We start from the raw sequence: 18,665 nt of genomic DNA on the forward strand, positions 1-18,665 counted from the left end.
AAACACAACATTATTTCTGAGCTGTTCTTGGATGATAAAATAAATTTAAGCTGCCATATGTACCTGACAATATTAGCTTAAGTGGTAGCAACAGGAGTACACATCGCTACATCACGAACCTGTTTAAAAAGTTGTTTCTGAAACAAAAAAAACTTTATTTGACAGTACATGCACTAAAGGTTACCATAACATATTAATTCATGGTTGAGTGTACTCAGCGAAGTCAAGTAGAAATTCTTTTAAATATCGGACATCAGTATCATTAGGTATCATAGTAAATAAGTCAACATGAAAGGTGGCAAAATAACTGTCACTTAACTCATTTATCTGTGATATTTCATAAAGTTGCTGTAAAAAATCAGTGGTGTCTTTGATGATTGTACCCATCCAATCAAAACTTGTCCTAAGCTGTGTTTCTATAAAAGACAACCGAAGAGATTTGTGAGTCTCCTATATGGACTGTCTGGAGACTTGATAGGCTGGTTGTCCAAAGTGCACTGGCTGAGAAGGATCAGGCCCAAGTGAGAAAAAGAAGTCTGCTTATCCTATCTGGAGAGTACTATCTGGACAGTCTCAAACACCAAAGCTAAAATACATCTTGAAATTTGTTTGATGGGAGCCAAATCCACCTCTCCAGACAAATCCTGAAATTCCTTTGGCTCAGATCCGAGGCTAATAGTGGCATCAAGCTGTCCAGTACTGAGCATCCAAGAGGAAGGGATGGCTCCAAAAACCCCAGAGTCAAACTCATCTCCCTGGTAGATTGGTGATGCTTCGGCTCAAGATCCTTCTGTTTCCGATGAGATCAAAACCATTCAGGTCAGTGATGGTACCAGAGTAGAAGATAGACAAATACTTGCAACCAGCATGGACAAGCTCTTGGAAAGGCTCAGATATGTAAGTCCTGAATCTGACAAGCTGATCAGGCTAGGAGCTACTACAGGATGAGGGGAAAAACATAACTTCCAGGCCCAGTGATGGTCGGAGCTGGGAGAATCTCCATCTGAATATGGGTTCTGAGGAATTTCCTCATCATCCAATCCGCATTTTCTTTGGAGAGGCTTCTGGTTAACTGCACTGACTGCCAAGAAGCAGTAAAAGAAGGAGGACTTGATGACTGGTGGTTAGTCTTTCTTGAAGAAGGGGCAATCAGAGCCCAGGAGAGACTGGTTCCAGGAAAGGGAGAGTTTTTGATCTGATCAGGATCGGTTCAGAGAAAAGCACCAGACCTGAAGACTTGCAATATTTCAGCGCCAGAGCCGAAAAAGGAAGAGTGGATAAAGACCAATCAGGAGAGTGCTCTGAGATCTTTTCTTTAGGTCCAAAGACTTTTTAGAAGGAACAGGAGAAGCTGCAGAATCAACAGGTTGAGTATTGGATGATTCTGCTGCAGGGCCAGGGAGAAGTCCCTTAAGAATAAGTTTAACAACAACAGCTTGGGTACCAAAGGTAGTGCAGATAGCACACTGCTCATCTAAGTGAGTGGCCCCAAGGAGGTATACACATTTTGAGTGTGCATCCGAATTTGGTATCTTGTGGTCGCAGGCCACACATTTTTTAAAACCCAAAGGTTTCTCATCTATAGTGTAAAGAATTACAACAACAAAAATAATCCTATGTTATTAAAATAGGAATATGAAGATCAGGGTATATAGAGGTATGTAAAAGTATATAAAAATACTTTTTTTTTTAATGGAGTAATTTTTTAATGGAAAGATGTTGCCAAGGTGTGAGGAAATAAGAGAGTAAATAATCAACTATCTAATTTGCTATGAAAGGAAACTGAGTATAATTGTAGTACAGAGGCTAAAGCACTGAAACATACGTTTTAGAAGAAAGAGAATGAAGTAACAATGGAAAAAGTTTCTTGCAACGTAACCCACACCTGTGTAAGGACATCTGCGTCTGTCTCAAAGGAGTGGCAAATGAGATCTGAGATTATGGACTTAAATGGGGTTATAAGTAAGGGGAGAAGACTGATCTTGGGATCCAAAGTCTTGAGTGGCCAAAAATGGATTCAAAGACCCATCCACTGAGTTATGGATGGAAGAAGCAACATCAGATCTGGATATAATTTGTTGTTGCCCTCTCCCTGATGCTACATCATTAGGTCTCCTTTAAATGGCTGTCATGCGGCAGCTGACTTCTGCTGCTTCTACCAGGATGAATGAACCAGAACTGGGCCCTCACTTCCATTCCTTCCTTCTTGTCTGACTCTTCCAGCATTGAGGTTATTAAATGAAGTTTTTGTCATCAGGAGTTCAGTCAGATTTTCATTCCTTTGTGCAGTGGGGCTGACAGCTTTTCCTCTAATCTTGTCATTTGCTTTTCCATTGTATTTATGGTATCAGTGCAGTATGATGACTTCCACACATCAGACTTCTCAGAGGAAATTTTAAAGATACTGGATGCTATTGGAGAATATTAAATTTAAAAGGCTGTTGTGGACATTGAAATTCTGATGCTTTTTTAGTCGGTAAACTTGTAAATTTACTCACATTACCTAAGTCATCAGTTGGACCTTTATCTGAGCTACTGCATTTCTCAGAGTTACCTGCTGTCTCTTCTTTCTCCTTGACCTAGCAAAGTGGTTTTTGAAAGGGAATTCTGCATTACACGACCCCTATGAAAATGTTTTCCCTCTTAATACTTGTGACTGTCATGCTTTTGAGTCCTTGATATCCATCATTCTGGCACTCTGCTCCCTGGATTTAGAGTCTGCAGACTCATATGTCAAAAACATTATATGATCATTTTGTGGGACATAAATTTCCCTCAGGGTGGCTGTCCATATTCTCCAAGTACTCATTTTTATAGTAACAATCAGCCAGTCCTTTAACTTTCTGGTGCTGCTTCCAGAAGTTTGGAATGGGGGCGAGGGGAGGGGTGAAGTAGTCTGTATACTCTGGATGCTCATTGCCAGTTGTGGTTTTATTTTTGGAGTGCACACATGTAGGGAGATAAGACAGTTCCTCCCATTTGCTTTGGAAGACAAGATGCTTTCTTGGCTAAATAAATTCTTTCCGAGTACCTTGCACAGGGGTACCTGTTGAAAGTGTATGGCCTGATATTGTTCACCGAGATGCTTTGAAAATTACAGTGATTTTAGCAACTAGTAGAACATTTCATACCTTGTTGATACACCCTTACAAATGTGTTTGCATAACTGCTTTGCCCCTTTCATACCCCTGCTACTTACAATAGCATGTGAGATTGGTGTACTTCACAAGTTAGCATAAAAGTACTATGAGCAGGTCCACTAAGTGTGTCCATTTGTATATATCTTCCAAGAAGGACATATGTTGACCAATACCGGAAGTGTTAATAATACTTAAAACATTAAAACAAAGTTTTATACTTAGTCTCCATTATTTCTATTTCACTGTTAAGTTTACACCCATTTAAAGGTACAGTTACAGTCCTTGGAACTTTCCTGTTCATCTGCTTGCCCCCTATTATTCTTAAAATAGGACCAGTAAACCTTTCGGAAACATAGTCATAGGGCACTGTACTAGAGTAGTAGTCCCATCTAGTTCTTGTCTCCTCAAAAAGTTTACTGTAGGCATCCTCACTGCCACCATTTATCATGTGCATCCATGCAAGTAGTTCATAGGTTAGATTTGCAGCACAGGAGATGGTTCTCTGATCTTGAATCTCGGGTTTGTCAGTCTTCTGACACTTATAAAGAGTTGTGATGCTACTTGGGATACTGTCCAAATGTAGTACATTGCTGTATTTTGTTGCAAGGGTCCCTATGCAGATGAGAGGTAATTGCCATATCGTTTTTTTCAATAGGACTCTTTATGAGTTTAGCGTTTTCCCATTTCTTCTCCACTGTACTTCTTTTAGTGTTGAGGTTCGTTGACTTCTTGCACCTTCATTTGAACTTTTCTGTAAGCAAATGTTCCCAGTTTGGAACTTTGTAGTTAGTGTATTTCTTGCAAACTGAACTTTGTTGAGAAGGGCCAAAGAACTGGGCATCAGTGGTGTACACAAACACATTGACCTAGATTCAGGGTTGCCCCTGTAACTCAAAGGGAGCATGCTGCAGTGAGTGGGAAGCTGGGTTTTTGAAGAGCTGTGCAATGAGGCACAGGAATGATGTACTTAATGACTAGTTTTAATAAGAATTACACTTTTAAGTTGATTATTTAGGGGTAGCAGTTATTTTCCAGATGTAATAGAGGCTGGTGCTAATCTTATACATATGTGGTTTTGATTTGATGCTGTTGGAATTTTTTTCTGATTTTGCCTAATGTTTAAAAAGCAGGATAAATATAGTTTCATATAGTAACAGCATTTCACTTGATTTGTCAGAAGGTGGGACTGTGGCCTGTGAAAGGACTGGAATAAATTTTTGGAATGAACACAGAAATTGGCATGTTGCGCTAATAAATGCAAGGTGATTAATTCAGATGGAGAAAACTCTGGCAAGCTGATAGAAAAGGGGTGAAGCACTGAGTGAGGCAGGGAAGAAATGAGGTTGCAATGTTATGGTTCTGCCTAAACCTGGTCATTCCATACAGTGTGAAAGTGTGGTAGTGAAGGTTAATAGGAGTCTATGGCATTTTACCACTCTACTGATATTTTCAGTGTGGAAAAACTATGCTTAAAAGTGTGATACCTGTAAAGGGATTGGAGAGGAACTTCATATTGATAATAAGGGATATTGAGATTCATGCTCTGTAGATGGAATCAGATTAGACAAGGCAGGATAGTGTATACTGGAAATGTAGAGAAGTGGGAAGAAGTATTTGGACTAAAAGTCTTTAGGAGAATTGCTTGGGAAGTTGAATGAAATAAGTAAGCTAGGGGAAGTATGTGAAACAGCTGGAAGGGCTGTTGTAACAAGGGAGTACTGTAAGAGTGTCACATGTGCTAGAGATAAATATTGAGGTATTAAACACTGGGGATGAAGCAGCTACATTGAGACTACATGCACATTCATAACGATTCTGTAGAGCTGTAATTTCTTTTATTTGGCAAGCTTCCTAACAAGAGATTAATTTTTAACCATTTCCTTTTGTATTTAGTGTAACGGTCAACTGATCTCGACTTAATGTTGCATCTTTCGGCTTTTCCCGGTTAGGGGTCGCCACAGCGGAACTCCGGTCCGCTAATGATTGGCAGTAGATTTTTACGTACCGAGTTGCCAGCCCTGACGCACAACCTTCAACGAAGGTACGCCCATTCACGCATGTCTCCACACACAAGACGCTTTAGCTGAGAATCGAACAGTACAACGTCTTACTGTGAGGCGACAACGCTACCGCAGCACCACCACCGCAGTTATTGATCTCGACTTAATATTGATGTATTTTGTTCTTAGTGTACATAAAAGCTTTTTGTGCATTTCACAGTCATGTTGTGCATCATATGGGTTGTAAAATGTATAGGAAAAGTTTTAATTACAATAAATGTATTTACTGAGTGTGGAATGTTTTTCTCTATGAATTATTTCTTACTCCTTGATTCTTTTTTTGCTCTCTGTAGTCTGCCTTAAAGACGAGAAAGATGAACAAATTGTTCCTTGCAAAATAAAGGGAGAAGAAAAGGAGTGCCATAAAGATCACTCTGAAGAACCCCCTAGCAGTAAGTATATGTGTGAAAATATTCCACTGAGTACATGGTCTGCTTAAACTCTGATCTTGCAAGATTTAGGAGGTACTGTTGTCTGGAACAGGAAAAGCACTGCGATTGAGAGATTCAGGTTGTGCAGTTGTTATCAAGTTAATTGAAAGAGCACTTCCAGCTGAAACAAGACAGCCAAAGACAGACAATCAGCAGTGTTGTTGGCTCCATCATATATGCAGGGGCTGTACCCCCAGGTGCCTCACTTAATATAATCAGCTCTAAGTTCTGGGGAAAAGAGAACAACTTCTTTAAAGATGTTCTTTGTCCATCTTAGTTTTTGTCCTCTAGTGTTTTACTGCCCCTCTGCACCAGTAGTGAATCTATAGTCATATCTACTTTAATGCATTTTGTTTTAATTAGTCTACTCTTACTGTAGTGATGGTGTTGTACTGTGCCTATCAGTGTAGTGCCATGTTCTGATAATTTGTTCAGTACAGCTGTATATTCACACATTACTGTGGTTCTCTGTCAGTACACTTACTTTTTTAGTCTCACTCTTCTCTCATATTTCCTCTGTATTCTCTTGCTGTAACTTGCTGTGATTCTTCCTCCATCTCTTTTTTGTATAATAACTACTAACTTTATTGCCTCAGTATAATTTTACAGCTTAGTAGAGTTTATTTTTTCTTTCTTTCATTTCAGAGCCTGCAGTCACAACATCTGACCTCTATATTGCAGGAGCTCTGTCGCAAAGCCCCACACCTACAAGTTTACTGAGACTTTTGTCATTGTTTCATGTAAGCATATTTAACATGAAGAACCTTGCTGCGTACTTTATTCAGTTAAAATGCATGCCTGCTCTGTGACTGAAACATCTGAACATACTAGACATTGTCTGTGTTCCTAAAGAAATTACTGTTACTTCAAGACTAGTTTTACCACCTTTGATGTGCAGTGATCATGGGGTTATAAAGGTTAATTTGTTGCTAGATAATTCTGCCAAACTGAAATCTAAACCAATGAACAGAAGATTAATTACAGATTATTTGCAAGCAAAACAGTCATTATGTAAAACTAACTGGAGTGATGTGTTCAGTGGAAGAAGTGCAGACGGAATGTGGAGAGTTTTGAAAGAGAAATTATTTGAGTGCAAAAAAAATGTTTAACATCAGGCTGTAGGCATACAATGTCAGGGGGATATATTTCCCCAAGAACAAAATGCCTGATTAAGGTGAGAAACAAAAAATATAAGAAATTGGAGAGGCCAAACTACAATTTATAAAACTGAAGTAAACAAGCTGGACAAACAAATTAAGCATAGTGTGAGACAAGATCAAGAAAAATTTGAAGAAAATTTATATAAAGATATTGAGCATCGTAGGAAACCTTTTTATAGATACATAAGATGTGGAAGAAGTAAAGATACACAAATTGATAAAACTGTATGCAGATTCTAAAATTTATTCTCAGACACAACAGATTCTAGATATAGTTACAAAATCTTATGCAAACAGTTTGGCTCCACAAAGATGGTGATTAGTTGTCTTAGTGACATCCAGGAAACCACAGAAACTAGATTCAAATTAGATTATATTGAAAAAGAACTGCACAAACTGGATCCAAACAAAGCACTGGGAGGAGATGGAATTAGTAATAATAACCTGAGAACACTTCAACAAAAACTTACAGTAGCATTATAGCTATTATTTACTAGGGCATATAAATATGGGGAGTTTCCTCAAGATTGGAGATGTTCTTATTAAACCGGTCTTTAAGGGAAAGGGGAGTAGGACAAACCCAGAGTCATATAGACCCTTAAGTCTACTTTCGTGTTGCGGAAAAATAATAGAGAAGGCAATATTGGATAACATATTTTCAGAATTGAATAGGTTGGGACTTGAAACCACATGTCAGCATGCATATGTTGAAATTAGATGTCTTACCACCTGTAACATGATGTTCAATAACAATATAATAACAGTTATGAATTAAAAATTGTGCTGTGATTTTATTTATATAGATTTAACTTCAGCATTTGACAGGGTCATACGCAAAATACTTATCAATAAATTAGAACAAATAGGTGTCAGTGTACTCTTGATAAGATGGATAGCTGCATGGCTTACAAATTGGACAGGTGAAATTCTTGGTTACAGTCAGGGTGTCCCCACAGGGCTCTGTCCTAGGCCCTTATTTGTTTAGATTGTATCTTTCTGACCTAATGTTTTTTATCTGAGGTGTTCTATAATCTATATGCAGATGACCTGAAATTGGGTAAACTGATTAAATGTGCTGCAGATAAAGCATGTTTGGAAAATAAATTGACTAAATTAACAATTTGGGCATAGGAGAATAATATGCTGATAAATGCATCATAAAGATTTGGGAGACATAAATTGAAAGGTGAATATTTAATTCAGCACACAGTGACTGAAACTGTAGATGCATTTAAGGACCTGGGTATATGGGTAGATCATGGTTTGAGCTTTTCTAATTATATCAACTACTTGGTTAATGATTGTTGTCAAACTATAGGTTGTATAAAAAGATTTATAAAGTCTAGGAACTCAGAAATGATGAAATCATTATTTGTTAGTTACATTAGACCCAAACTTGAGTTTGGAATAAGAATATGGAAACCTTATAAGAAAAGAAGCATGAGTAAATGGGAAAGAGTACAGCAGAAATATACCAAGGGCATCCATGGATGTGAAAATGTAAGTTATTATGAAAGGCTAAACTATCTCAACTTGTACAATGTCTCCTTATAGATATCTAACAAGATTTCTTATTCAGGTAAATAGGGCATTTGGAGATAGGTATTCCTGGGAATGTTTGGGGCTATCAAAAAGTACTGGAGAATCATCAGAAAGCCTATGTAGAAGATTCTATAGGAATGAGAAGTGTACTAGTTGGCGCCCTGAGAGCAGCTGATATGTGGAACAGACTACTAAATTACATTAAAGCAAGTACTTATTTAGATATTTTTAAGAACAGCCTGGACACTTGTTATGGGAATAAGTGTTTTTGGTATATTGGGAGGCTAGGAGGGCATTAATGCCTGTGCTTGAAATATTTGTTTGTATGTGTATATGTATGTACAAAGGATTGGAAGCTGTGATTTTTGACACCTGTATCAGACACCCCAGTGCATAGCAACTTGTTTGACTGAAAGATAGCTCTCTTGTACTTCTGTAACCTTTTAGGCAGGGTCTGTGGCCATTTCTGTCTCTGTTTGAAAAAGTTTGCCACCTTTTTCTTTGAAGAAAAAACTAGCATATTGTAAGTTAAAATATGGAAATTGTCCAGTTTGTTGTGTTGGATAAAAATGCAATAAAAGCATCTTTGAGGTTTAACATTAAGAAGTAAACACACACACACACACACACACACACACACACACACTGCCTCTTATGTTTGTTTGCAAGCATACAGTGCCAAGGAACACTTTTGAGAAATGCAAGAACAAATACTTTGGTAAAGCATTTTACCGCTGGTTTGCTCATAGCCATTTTTTTGGTACCCTTTCACTGATTCAGTGCTGAAATAAAATTTATCATATTTTCATACAGAAGCAGATGAAGTTGATGATACCTTCATAACCCGTGAGAACTGGCTGTATTAAAAAAACAGCTTGGACTAAGGCAGCTAGTTATTCCAGGGGAGCTACTGTCATCAGTAAACACTTCAGTTGCCCCATTCAAGATCGATTGCACTGGAAGTACATTAGTACAAAAGGGACTCACTAGCTAAAACTGCTAGTTGTTAACTGAGTGTATCCTAGGTGTTTCAAGCATGTTAACATGCTTTTATCAGTGTCCCCACAAAAGTTAAAACCTGTGCATGGATACCCACTGCATTTTCTTTTAGTTGTTCAAGATTACTGTTTCTGCAGTCAAAAAGTACCTACAGTAGACCTATCTAACAGAAAAACACTTTTACTAGTAAATAATACAGGTCCACAGCCTTATGCGGAATCCTGTGTGTGTGGCAACATAAAGTGCTGTTTCTTACCCTCTAGTAGTATTTCCAAACTGCAACCCAGGGACCAAGGGTCATAGTGGTCTTTATGCAAATCTACAAATGTAAGCTGCAGAATTGCATGTTGTTGAAAATGAACAGCCTGACAGTAACATATCGATTGTTCAAGATGCCTGCCTGTTCTCTAGTGGCAGAAGCATGGGGTGAAGTGTGGGAGCAGGGTAGTCTTAGCAAGTGTTGGGCATGCTAAAAAAAATCTCCATGGTGCCAAAGTAGAGGAAACATATTGTAGCAAGAGGAAAACAATAATTACCGTCGCAGTCTTGCAGCAAGCTCTAAAAGAGCAATACCTCTTCCCATTTCCTTTACCCAGAGTGCATTTTCCTCTCTACAAAATGATCGTTAGGTTATCATATGTTAGAAAGCATGACTTCTGTTTCTTGTCCTTTATGACATTCCTGTCCTTTTAGTTTTCTCACTGTACACCATGGTGGGTGTGAATTAAATCTCAAGGTAGTTTCTTTAGGAGTTTATCATTCTAGACCTTTCTTGTTGTGGTCCATCACTTTTTAAAATTTTTGACCAAGGAAAATATTGAGTCTTTTGAAATTGACAGTTCTTTTACTGTAGTGTCATGTACAGCTACTTTTTCCCATCCCCTGGGGTCTTAAACCTTTGAAGGCTTGAGAATTTCAAAAGCACTTTTACTTTCTAGCATCAGAGTGAAGAAACCTGACAGTACTTTTTAATAGCAGGCTGACTTGAAGAGCTAGGTAATCCCTGTATTTTCAAAAATGTAATTTAAGCACAATTTTGCAGTATCAGGAGAAAATGTTTATTGGTAATGCTTTAAAACCTAGCAAAGAAGTCAACCCACAGAGTGTTACTAGAGGAAAATTTCAGACATATTGTCTAGACTAGAGACTCTGAAGAGTTAGCAGAGGTCCTGAGTTATGGCATTCTTAGTAAATGCAAACAAGATTTGGCATGGAAGAGTAAAATTAGGTCATCTCATCTTCTGAAGACACATATACTGCATTATGGGGGAGGAAAAAGCCCCAAGTGAAAAACAAAATCATCATTATGTCTGCCCTCATAATGAAGATTTGGATTAGAACAAAATAAAAATTAGCAGTGACTACTCTGAGTGCCATAGAGGCATTAGTATAACATAGACCATCAAGATAAGTTAAAAACATATGTCTCTTGTTTCGGCTGTAGTAGTCCTTTAAAATTCTTGCTGTAGCAGTTGATGAATAGGATGGTACAGATGTCAGTGAGGCTGTTTCTGATATTTTATCAGACTCCAGCATCATTTAAATAGGAACTGAAGTCCCAAAAATAATACTGCCAGCCGTCTGTCAAGGATGATAAATGCTTTGATAGTAAGGTAAAAACCTCTTCCTTCTGTAAATTTCAGAGCATCTGTCGAATATAAAGAAGCACAGGAATACATTGTCTAGATTCAGTTTCTTCTTTTTGTCTCCGCTGTTACAGATAGTTGAAACCAAATGCCAGATGAGGCAAACGTCTGTTAAGGACTTTATCCATGTTAGTACACAGTTTCCTGAATCTCTCCTTTGCAAAAAGTGCAGTGCTTTTATGTTTCATGGATCACTCCTTTTTTATTTATTATTTTGATTTTATTTATCTTTTGTTGACCAGGTTAGTGCCACTAGGTTAGTAGGCTCTTTTCAGGAGAGACCCAAGATGGTGTTTTATACTTTCTGGCTAGAGCAAAAGGAACTTTCCCTTCTCTTTTTGATAGGTGCCATAGGATCTTTTACATCCACCTGAGCTACCACCAACTCGAGTAGATGAGACTGATGGTTAATGTCTCATCTGAAAGATGGCACACTTAAGACTGCAGCACTTCCCTTATGCTGCACTGCAGTGTCAACAGTCGCTTTGCCTAGTGTGGGAATAGAACCCATAGACTTCTGCTTCAAAAGTAACTGTGCTATCTGTCGCACCACTAACACTATTCCCAAAGCTATACATGTCAGCAAGAATTTCCATTTAAATTTAGATGATACATTTGAAATCCAGTAAAGAATTAATGGAGGGGATGTCACCAAAATAGGAAGATTACCAAAATGCTGCACCAGCGTGTAGTAGGTGGACTTGTTACCATAAACACATACATGGAAAAATAAAAAAAAAGATCTATAGGGAGGATTAAAAGAAAGTTTCTTCCTCAATGGCCATTCACTTTATTACCAAAAGAGCTGTACCACATGTACAGAATATGGCAATCTTTTTTTTCCATTTTCACATTTTACTGCAAGATTAGTGGCTTCCATCCAGTTGCCTTCTCCATTTTAAAACCCTTTAAAAAATGTGTTTGCTTGACCACTGCCAAGGATGTAACAGTTGGCCAGCTTCCAAATCTTCAGGGCATCTTCCATGTGATTAAACCATCAGTCAGCTTCAGCTAAACTGAATAAAAAGACATGACCATTTGAACGTCTGCTGCTATGGTAAGTTTACTTACACAATTGTACTTTTTTTCCTTCGGTCGACCCCCCCCCCCCCCACACACACACATCTTTTAATGTGAAAGTATGCAGTAACATTATATTTTCAACATTTTTTATTGTTGCTGTTGAAGAACTAATTGACTAGTGCAATGTGGAATCTTTTGTCTTACCTGTTGATTGGGGAGGGGGCTGTTTTTAATACATACACAGTAGGCACTGCATTTCTATTAATCTTCTCTATCCCCTGTTTTTTTTCATCCTAACAATACTTAAATCTCAGAATTCTCTTTGACTTGCTGCACAGTGTAGCCATTCGAGTTACTTATCTGACTTATCTGATCATGCCTGAACTTTGTTCTGCAGATCCTTTTGGATTATTTCTTCTCTCAAACTGGAAGTGGTAAAAGGTCCACACTACCCACCATTAATCCACCATCCTCAGGATTTGTCAAGGGTTTGAAGCTCTAGATATGTTTACTGCCCCTCTCTGATACACAAATTCTTTAAGCTCTGTCACTGATTAATTTATTCCCACAATATCCCTCCTCCTAACATATTTACAACATCAACTTCTGTATGACTAATCTCATGTGTTCTTTTCTTCACTTCTCACTTTTTGTCCATTGGCCTTCCCTTAAGGCATCTCATGACAATGTTTATCATGCTGTATTAGATCTCCCCTACATCCATGCAGCATGTTCTTATCCTCTTAATAGGGAGAATTCTGTTTTGCTTCCTTACACCTAATATCCGTGAGTGGTACACAAATGTCTGTAGCATGTTATATTACATTTCCTTCTCTCTGTATAAAGGAAACAACTCAGTACTATGTTTTATATGCTATGCCTTCCCAAATTCTATGGTACCCATGTACTTATACTTGGCTGTACTGTACCTAAAGTTTTGTGGAGATATACCAAAGCCTATCCTTTTCATAGTCTTTATTCCCCATACTTCTGAACTACATGGATTCAGGCAGAGACAAATTAACATGAAAAAAATTAAAAGGTGCTCTTTTGGCAGGCTGGATTCAATATGACATATGTGTGTGTGTGTGTGTGTGTGTGTGTATGAGTTTGTATAATTTAAACAAAATTAACTTTTGGTGGAACCCATTGCAAAGAACAAATGATTATATAGGTTCATAGGTAGGTAGGTACTAGGCTATCGGCCCAAGGGCCTAAGTAAGCCTAGCCAACAATGTTCCCTGGCTTACGCCACCCAAGAAAGTTAATTTTTGTGTGCCCCTGTCGAGCAGAGCCACAGAAGTGATCCCCAGTGGTGTATTTCCTATTTCCCATCCACTCAAGATTTTTCTTTTCCTTTTTTTTTTTTTTTAAACATGTTTATTGGTTTTAACATACAATCAGTAAAACATAGTAATTTATACAAGCAGTTAACAGATAAGAAATTTTAACATTCATAAAACAACTAAAGTATTTACAAAGACATCCACGGTTAAATACATCATCTAACATAACTATAACACATTATAAAGGTTCCAAGACTTTATTTAACAAACTTTGTAAAGTATCCCACATATTATAGCTGGTTGTTTTTCTAGAAGTTCTTGATTTAATAGTCATTAGTTCCATTTGACATACCTCTATCAAAACATTTTTGAATTCATTAAAAGAAGGAGGGGTATCTGAAATCCAATTTCTAGTTATAATCTTTCTAGTCACTACTAGAATTGACCAAAATAAGGGAGGTTTAACCTTTTTAACACATTTTGGTATGGGGGTATTGAAGAGGATTAGTGATTTAGATATTGTAAAATTATCTGTAAGAGAGCTGTAGAAAATTGTTAATTGATGTCCAACATTACTTCAGTTTTATGCAATCATGAAACATATGTGCCCAGTTAGCATTTATCTCTGAAGTACATCTCTTACATATGTTATCTTTTTTATTAATTTTGCTCATTATTAGAGGGATGTAGAAGGACCTGTGTAAGAATTTCCAGGCATAAAGTTTCCATTTAATTGAGGACGTTATTTTAGAAGCAGATACCAGTATATGACTTTATCTTGTTTTGATGGTTCTCTGTTTATGGAATTGAAGTAATTCCAGTACTTTTCTGGACAGTTGAAGGTTTCATCTCTAATAATTTTGTGTATGTAAGAAAGTTTGCCTTTATCTGAAACCTTCTGTTGTAGGTTTAGCATCTTGTAATCTATCAGTATTGGGACAGATTATTTAGTTATTGGTGTTATTAAATCTAGTTTATTAGAAAGATATTGTCTGAAAGCCTGTATCTCCAGCCAACACGTTTCATCCAAATTAAATTCCTGAATTAAAAAATCTAAGTTTTTAACTTTATTATCCTGCAGCATCTGATGCCAGTACATTAATTTATTCTGCCTGAATAGAAAAGTTTTATCAGGGTTAGATGATAAAGAGTATACCTTGTGTATATGTTATGGGAAATAAAATGAAGATCCATTCCTTATATTTGGGATGTTTATATATAAAGTTATGGAAAGTAATAATAATATTTATTGGCTAATTTGATGTGTGTCCCGGTGATACGGGTACAGTACAAAATTCTTTGAGTATCCATAATATGGGATTATTTATAATAATATTTTTGTGTGTTAGTGGTATACTGGTTAGTTCCATGCCAATTAATTCCCAATATATTTTCCATTTCGCAACATATGAATTATCTATTAGTAGAGATATAGTTTTGATAATAGAGGATCTAGAGTATAGATCAAAGTCAGGAAAGGCTATACCTCCTTGGGACCAATTATTGATTTATTGATATGTGTCTTTAATGTCACTCTAGGTCTCTGAGGTGCCCAGAAGAATTTCAACATTAATGAGTTTAATTTTTTAATGATTGTTTTGGTAGGTGGGAGTAATATTGACTGTATTATATATAGTATCTTCGGAGGTATAATCATTTTTATAATTGTAAGTCTTTCCTCCATGGAGAAAATGATATTATTCCAACTTTTAAACAGAGTTTGAATGTTTTCAAGACATTTACTATAGTTATGTAGAATGATTGATTTAATATCTCTTGCTAAGATAATTCCTAGATAAATTATATGACCTGAATTGGGTATATATTTATGATAAGCTTCTTTAAGAATATTTTTCCCTAAATGTATTAGCAGAATCTTTGTTTTTTCTTCATTAAATATCAGACCTGAGATTTTCTTAAAGTCTGCCATTGTGTTAAATAATGACTGTATGTTTCCTGCTGATGTAATTAGTATATAATCAGCAAAAAGTTGAATTTTAGATACTGTATTCTCATTTATTTTAAATCCTTCTTATGCCATTGTTGTTTCTAATTAAATTAGCCCAGGGCTCCATTATTAAGGTAAATAATAAAGGGGAGAGTGGACACCCCTGTTTAGTACCTTTTAATATGGGTATCTTTTGAGAGATATATGTTCCAATTTTTATGTATGCCAGTGCTCCTTTACATAGATTTTCAATCAGATTTACGAATGCTTCAGATAAATTAGTACACCTCAACAAGATAAATAAGTAGTCCCAGTTCACAGAGTCAAAGGCTGAGTTTATGACAAGGCTAATTAGTGTCAGATCCTTCTTATTTTTATTTGCATAATCAGAGTTAAGGTTCTTCTTATGTTGTCAAAAGTATTTCTATTTATAATAAAGCCTGTTTGATCTATGTCAATAATGTTTGGAAGAATTGTCTTTAATCTGTCAGCAAATATGTTCATAAATATCTTGTAGTCAACAGTGAGCAGTGAGATGGGCCTATATGATGAGCATCTTGTAGGATCTTTATTAGATTTCAGAACTGGTGAGATAAAAATGTATTTTCAAAAGGGGGGATAGTAGATTCAGTCTGAGTTGCCAGGAAGACATTATGTATTAATGTATGAACGTTTTTAGAGATTATGTTGTAAATCTCGGGTATTATACTGTCGTTACCTGGTGCTTTGTTTAACTTGAGTTTGCTTATTTGAGTGACAATGTCTGTATATAAGATGCACTTATCCAATGACTCAACCTGTTGTTTATTAAGTTTTTTGTCCAAGTATGTAGTAATGAAATTCTTTATTTTATCTTTTGGGTCCATATTAACTCTATCATTATTTATTTTATGAAAGTAATCTTTAAACTCCTCTGGAATTTCTGATGTTAGAAACATTTTTTCCTCCAAGGAAAAAAATCTCTGATATGATTTTGTTTGTCTTTTTGTTTTATTTTTAAGTTTATTTAAATATTTGGGATTTATTGAATATGTTAGGAATTTATATTTCTCTAGATTTATTTTGATTTTGTGATTTAAGATTTCTCTATACTTCTCATTTAACTTATTTATTTCTTCTGTAATTATTTTATTTGTGATATCTCCCTTGTTGAGCTTAAAAGTGTCTAGCTTATTTTGAATGTCTAGTAGATCTTTATCCCATGTTTTCCTTTTATTATTATACCATCTTATACTTTGCCCGTATAGATATGATTTCAGAGCATCATGTATATATATATATAATCGAAATATCTGGTGTAGTGTTTATTTCTAAAACGTTTTGTATCTCCTTATTTATAAATTCTTTGAAGTCTTTCAGTTGAGTTAAGTAGGCAGGAATTCTTCTAATCTGAGTATTGTGTATTACATTTACAGTAAATTCAAAAGTGATTGAATTATGGTCCGATATTGGGCAAGAAATGAACATAGATTGACATAAATCTTTTACAAGTTGGTTAGAGATCAGAACTCTATCTATTCTAGAGTAAGACTTGTGTCTATTCGAAAAAAAAAGTATATGGTAGTGACTTAGAATCAGCTTGGTTATTAATGTCATTCAAATGGTATAAGTTAATAAAGTCTTTCAGATGTTTTGTGCTAGCTGTAATTTTCCTCTTCTCAAGGGTAGTAGTATTGTCATATAGAGTACAATTGAAATCACCTGCTAATATGATGTCTCCTTTAGAGTGGAGTACTACTTGATTGAAATTATGTTTCACTGTGGCAATACCTATGCCTGGTATCCAGTATATGTTAATAAATGTAAAAATCTTCCTATTAATCTGTACTGTAACCATGCAAAACATTCCCTTATCAGTTATGTATGTCTTAATAATTTTGGGAATAGGTACAGATTTGTTCCACAGGATAGCTACCCCTCTTTTTTCTGTGTATGTTCCAAGCTGACTAAAGTTATGTACTTGTTGGTTTCTAGTTTATCTATGTCTTTTTTAAGAAGGTGAGTTTCGAGAAGAAATATTAGGTTAGATATATGCAGGCTGAGATAACTGAATAAACTTCTCCTCTTACATGGGTTGTTTAACCCATTAATGTTTAGAGAGATCCCTCTTAAGGTTACCATTTGACATGTATAGCGCAAGGTAAAATATGTTTAGTTTATCATTTTTATACATATTAGTAATCTGTTCCCTCCTATAGATGTTAAATTAAACAAGGCTTTGACTTGTGAAGTTTCTATATCTATACTACTCAGAGACAGCTCCACATGGTCCTGCAGAGTGGTCCTAGGTACAGAGAACTAAGAAAAGCGACTACTTTCCTGATTTAAGGTTTTTTTTCTGTTTTTTACTTGGGATACTTTCTCTTGCTTATTTTGAACAAGCTTATACTGTTTTTTTTAACTGTTTGCTGCATTATATAGTATCTGCACTTAAAATTTTACCTGGTCGAAAATTGATCGAAAATCTGTTGTTTGTTTAATTTAACTGTTGAGGCTGCCCACTAAAGTGTGCTAGCCTGTGTAACTGATTTATTACTGCCTTCTGTATTTCTGTGTGTTTTCTATCTAAAAACAAAACAAACAAAAAAAATAATCCTTGTTTTCTCGCCTCTCCTCGACTAGTTTAGACCAGTTTACAGGCTTTGCTGTATTCTGGGCTGTGGTGTAGTTCCTGTGTTGTCCATTACCTTACTTGGATAGAAGGAAGTTTCTTTGCTCACCAGTGGGAGTGGGGAACCTTGAGCAGCCTATCTGTCCCGGAAGGAGTGACTTCAGCACAAGAGCTGTAGTAATTGGTTGTTTTGGACCATTTCTAGCTCTTTTGAAGTTCCCTGTTTAAAATCCGCCTCAGAGCGTTTTTTTCTGGCTATACTACTCAAAGACAGCTCCACGTGGTCCTGCAGAGTGGTCCTAGCTACAGAGAACTGAGGAAAGTGACTTATTTCCTGATTTAAGTATTTTTTCTGTTTTTTACTTGGAATACCTTCTCTTGCTTATTTTGAACAAGCTTATACTGTTTTTTTTAACTACTTGCTGCATTATATAGTATCTGCACTTACAATTTTACCTGGTCGAAAATTGATCGAAAATCTGTTTGTTTAATTTAACTGTTGAGGCTGCCCACTAAAGTGTGCTAGCCTGTGTAACTGATTTATTACTGTCTTCTGTATTTCTGTGCGTTTTCGATCTAAAAACAAAAAAAAAACAAAAAAATAATCCTTGTTTTCCCGCCTCTCCTCGACTAGTTTAGACCAGTTTACAGGCTTTGCTGTATTCTGGGCTGTGGTGTAGTTCCTGTGTTGTCCATTACCTTACTTGGATAGAAGGAAGTTTCTTTGCTCACCAGTGGGAGTGGGAAGCCTTGAGCAGCCTATCTGTCCCTGAAGGAGTGACCTCAGCACAAGAGCTGTAGTAATTGGTTGTTTTGGAC

At 36.3% G+C, this 18,665-nt stretch overlaps 1 protein-coding gene across 3 annotated transcripts in view; it reads left to right on the forward strand.

Annotated features, from left to right (window-relative positions):
- Positions 1-18,665, forward strand: part of LOC122799403 (zinc finger protein 271-like) — a 405,050-nt gene that overhangs the window by 243,472 nt on the left and 142,913 nt on the right. For 2 of the 3 annotated variants that reach the window (XM_044068426.1, XM_044068424.1), the window contains one exon: positions 5,494-5,592. In XM_044068426.1, the coding sequence (XP_043924361.1) occupies positions 5,494-5,592 (99 nt within the window). Of the gene's footprint in view, positions 1-5,493; positions 5,593-6,276; positions 6,490-18,665 lie in introns of those variants that run through there. The other variant, XM_044068427.1, reaches the window with a different exon arrangement.

This window comes from Protopterus annectens, chromosome 4.part0, assembly GCF_019279795.1.
Source record: "Protopterus annectens isolate FY-2018-M chromosome 4.part0, PAN1.0, whole genome shotgun sequence".
Lineage (NCBI taxonomy): Eukaryota > Metazoa > Chordata > Ceratodontiformes > Protopteridae > Protopterus > Protopterus annectens.